The sequence below is a fragment of the Grammomys surdaster genome, unplaced genomic scaffold (assembly GCF_004785775.1).
Source record: "Grammomys surdaster isolate TR1022 unplaced genomic scaffold, NIH_TR_1.0 332526, whole genome shotgun sequence".
Lineage (NCBI taxonomy): Eukaryota > Metazoa > Chordata > Mammalia > Rodentia > Muridae > Grammomys > Grammomys surdaster.
Genome location: NW_021627753.1, coordinates 12341 through 17037, shown reverse-complemented (window position 1 = coordinate 17037; position 4697 = coordinate 12341). Strand labels below are relative to the sequence as shown.

At 57.7% G+C, this 4697-nt stretch overlaps 1 protein-coding gene across 1 annotated transcript; it reads left to right on the top strand.

The window, feature by feature from the left end:
* Nucleotides 1–5: 5 nt before the first annotated feature.
* On the top strand, nt 6–4078 carry LOC114616560 (uncharacterized protein C6orf132 homolog; the record flags this gene model as incomplete). The annotated part of the gene is given in 3 exon segments (XM_028761997.1): nt 6–41; nt 43–2768; nt 3199–4078. Coding segments are annotated over 3 exon segments (2880 nt in total), but the record flags the coding sequence as incomplete, so codon positions are not given.
* Nucleotides 4079–4697: the final 619 nt, after the last annotated feature.

Below are 4697 nucleotides of genomic sequence, written 5' to 3'. Positions count from 1 at the left end.
TAGCTCTCAATGGCAGGCATCCAGAGGACCCCAGAACCAGCCCCCCCCAAAAGCCCTGCTGAACTAAAGAGGAGCTCCATGGGGCCTAGTCCAGAACCCCACCTCACCTTCCCCAGGTCACCGAAGGTGCCTCCCCCAACCCCAGTCAGGACCTCATCTATCCCAGTTCAGGAAGTACCAGGAGCTTCTCCAGAGGAGGAGGAAGCCATCCAGAAGACCTCCGCCCACCTCCCACCGCCTCCCAGCTTCAGTGTCCGCCCTGCGTCTCAGGTTTACCCGGACAGGGCTCTAGAGCCAGAGCAGCCCAGAGAGCCCAGCCCTGAGACACCAGGCAGCCCAATGTCTGAACCCCAGACAAAAGGTCAAGCTGGAGCTCCGCCCCCAGCTCCTCCCTTGCCTCCGCCGGCTCCCCCACTCCCTCTGCCAGCATCCTCTCTGCCCCCAGCTGCTCCTCCTTTGCCCCCTACTGAGCATGCAGCCCCTCCACCTTCTGGATTTATGAAGACCTCCAAATCCAGCTCACCTGCTCTCAACCACAGACCCAACCCCCCCAGTGTGGAGGACACAGCCTCGGCAGAACCTGTTGACTGGAGGGACCCCCGGCAGATGGAAAAGCTTCGAAGTGAGCTGGCAGCCTATCTCTGTGGGTCCAGGAAAGAGGATCGGTCACTCAGCCACAGGCCGGTCCCTACGGTGGCCTTGAAGGACAAGGAGAACAAGAAGAGTAGCAGCCTATCAGAGGAGGAAGCTCCTCCAAGCCTGCCTGAGAAGATACACCCCTGTGCGCCTGAGAAGAGCCCCTCCAGTAGTAGCTTGTCAGAGAGAGAAGCCACCAAGAGCCCGGCCCTACCTCCTGTGGACTACATGCCCCAGGATACTCCAGCCCCCAGTGTCAGGCAGATCCGGAATAAGCTAGAGGCTCGGTTTGCCTCCTCCGCTGAGAAAGAAGCCAAGCCCAGCATAGCATCTCTGCCCCCCAAACCCCGGCTGGAAGGGGCAAGAACCTTTGAAAACGGGACTGATAGTGGCAGATTCCATAAGCCTGCCACCAAGAATCCACCCCAGCCGTCTACCACCTCTCTGCCTGCCCCAACACTCCAGTCCAAGGTTGTACCTGGTCCAGCAACACCACCCAAAGTCACACCTGGGCCAGCCACACCACTCAAGCCTACACCTGGGCAGGCCACACTGCCTAAGGCCTCACCTGGGCTAACCTTACCACTCAAGCCTATACCTGGGCAGGTCACATCACCCAAGAACACACCTGGCCAGGTCACATCACCCAAGAACACACCTGGGCAGGCCACATCATCCAAGAACACACCTGGGCAGGCCACACCACCCAAGAACACACCTGGGCAGGCCACACCACCCAAAGATGCACATGGGCAGGCCACATTACTCAAGGAAGCACCCGGGCTGTCCACCCCATCCTCTCAGCTGATGGCAGAGAAGGACCTTGTCTCCGTGAGGCAGAGAGAGAAGCCAGACTCTCAAGAAGACACAGTGGCTACCCAACTGTCCACAAATGGCGCCCTCTCTCCTCCAGCTATCCCACCAAAGTTGTCTACCGGTGGAGAAGAGGCACCATTTCTCTATAGACCCCATCGCAGCCAGAATAGCCACAGCCGAGGGGTTGCTGTAGTGACTCCCACTCGGAACAGAGGGGAGGCTACAGACTCAGGGGACCTACTGGACGAAAAGGAGCTCCAAAACCATCCAGCCAAACCTCTCACCCCGGTCCAGTCACCCGACCAACTCCTCAGACACCCGGTGACTGGGGAAGTGGTAGAGCGGGGTTCCCCAATGGCCCTGCTCCTCGCAGCCAGACAGAGGGCACAGAAGTCTAGGGCTGGAGGGACTGCTATTGGACGGTCCTCTTTGCCAGGGAGTCTCCGTGATCATAGCAACCAATCAGAGGCCAGCTCTGACAGCATCTTTTACAGAGGTAGCCGGCCTAACTCCTTCATTGTGGTCCCTAAGGTGCCCAGTGAGACAGAGGACTCCCAGCTGACCGCAGCAGGGCCCACTGGGCCCAGTCGGTGGAAGCCCCAGCAGGGACGAGACACACAAGGCTCAGAGCCAGCCTACAGGCATGGGTGGACCAAGGCCGAATCCCCAGCCCCTGTGGCCCGGGAAAGACCAGCTCCCTCAAGCTTACCCCAGGGCCGCACCCTCCCCAAGTCCTTCTCTTCTCCGCCCTCTCCTTCCTACAAGAGGGAAGAGGAGGAGGAGGAGGAGGAGGAGGAGTTCAGCTTTGATATCATTCCTCCACCGCCAGAGTTCAGCAATGACCCCGAGCCTCCGGCCCCTGGGCCGCAGCATCAGGGCCGTCGCGGGTCCCCACCCAGGAACAACTTCTCTGACTTGGGGCAGTCTCGGAGTCCCAATCCGGCTCCTGGCTTCTCGCGCTTCCCGGGGACTCAGTACTCAGAGCTCGGGGGCCTGGATCGCTTCTCGGGCAGCGGACGATCGCTCATCAAGAAACGCCTGTACGTCGGGGAGTCCCATCGCAACTCCGGGACGCCCCGTGGCTCTACTGGCCGCAGCTTGAGCTCCCCTAACTGCTTCGGACCGCAGCCGGGAGGACCTGAGATGCGACGGGTCAACTCTGGGGGCCGAGCGGCCCCCGGTGGCCTGCACGCACGGAGGCTGTCGCTGGAGGGCGCCCGGGGTGCGGCCGAGGTCAAGTACAAGGCGCCCGGCGGAGGAGGTGGTAGTGGCAGCAAAACTGGCGACTACGGCTTTGTCCCTGCCAAAGGCAGCAGGTGAGCTGGGTTCTCTTAAGATGGAAGGATCTCTGGGCGTGCGTGAACAGAGTTAATGCCAAGGCCATGGGCCATCGCCTTCGACTTACTAAGAGAAGAAGGCCCAGATACCTGGAGAGGGTGCTGTTGGCTAGTACCTTCCTTCCCAGCACCTTCACCCACCTCATCCTCTGGAGTTTTAGGGCTTCAAATCAGTGTAGACGAAAGGGAGACCTAGCGGTCCCGGGTGGAAAGACAGATCCAGACCCAGGCTGAGAGCAAAGGAATTTGAGTGAGCAGAGGGTACCAAAAGGGGGTTCTGGGGTTCCACTCTGGAGGTCAGAAATCCAGCACGTCACATTTTAAATTGTTCTTCTCTGGGGAGGGCGGTGGAGTGAGGACCAACCAGCTGCCTGTGAACCTTCACCTCTCTGCTCTCTACTCCTTCCAGGTCTCCTCACGGCAACACCCACTATGGAAGCCCCATCAATACGTTCACGGTGAGGCCTGGGACCCGCCATCCCATCTCCTATGCCTACCCTGGGACCCATCGGAAAGCTGCTTCCTGAGCCACGTGGTTCATTCGGCTGACTTCTAGGGGTTGAATCGGGGCAGTTGTTTTGCGGGGGGGTGGGAAGTCGCACAAGATATTATAGGTTCCAGCTCAGACACCACTGAGAGCCTTTGTTCTGGAAGACAGACAGACAGAAACATCTGTCTCTGAATGCACCAAGAGACAGCTTGGCTAGGGACTGTTGGCAGATGGGGGGTGGGAGGAGGGAGACAAAGAGGAGCTTTCTGGGCCCTGTTTCTGCTATCTGGCACTGTCTGCATTAGCAAGGTTTATTGAAACCCACAGGGTTTGCCTGTCAGAACCTCTTAAAGGATGGTGGAGGTTGTCTTTAACCTCTGCCTGTTACACTGAACAGGTAATGGCTGGCTTTCCTAGCCACTTGGAGATGATTCAAGACCATTTGCACAACACAGGGCTCTGCATCAGAAGCCTTATGTACCAGCCAGGGCCAAGCAGGGTCATTGCTCCTTAGCGCTTACTCACAAGGAGGCCATGAGAAGTTTGGGGTGGGAGATGGAGGATGAAGGCTTGCTTTTCCATTCAGGCCCATGAAGTCCTGGTTCAAGGGGTTGAGCCCAAGGAGCTACAAGGTCTTGGAAGTACGGAGAACATTGGAGATAGGTCTTGTAAGGTCAAGGCAGTTTGCTAGGGCCAGTTCAGAGCAGGGGAGACTTGTCAATCGGGTGACCATTTGTCCTCTGCCTGGGTGGTCCAGGGTTATACCAGTGAACTGGAATATATGTGTAATATATTCTAATCTGTGTCTGTGTGTTATGTCAAATATAACAGGAACAATAGTTCTTCGGGTGGGGAGTGGCTGGACCTGGGACCAGATCAGGGCAGATGAGAAAGGAAGGGCAGAGTGGCTTGCCTCAGATGAGCAGGGGTAGACAAGAGGAAGAAGCCCTCTCTGGGGCTTCGTGACCTGTGGTGCCAGCTGCAGTACCAGGCGGCTGGGACAGTGGGTGAACCATTTCAGGTAAAGACCGTGCAGAGATGGCTGGCACCCAGGTGGCTCGGCCGGCTGACAGCTTCGCTGTGCTCACAAAGCCAAGCCCATCCACACAACACTGGTCTATAATGTGTTTTCCCTCAGTAGAGTTTTAGAAGAGTTTACTAATTCATCTGCTGCTTCAAGAAGAGTAGGCTGTGGTCTCCCCGCAGTGGCGTGCTCTGGGGTGGGTGGAGAAGCACTTGGTCTCACCTGACGTGGGAAATAAATGGCTAGTTTGGACTGGCCTCTGCTCTGCAGCTGTAGATTGGTGACTTAAGTCTACCCAGGCATCACGGGATAGTAGGAGCGCTCAGCTGGACAGTGCCAAGCACAGGGGACCCGGCCCAGAGGTGAAGTCACATGGTAAAGCAACTGTCCTTAA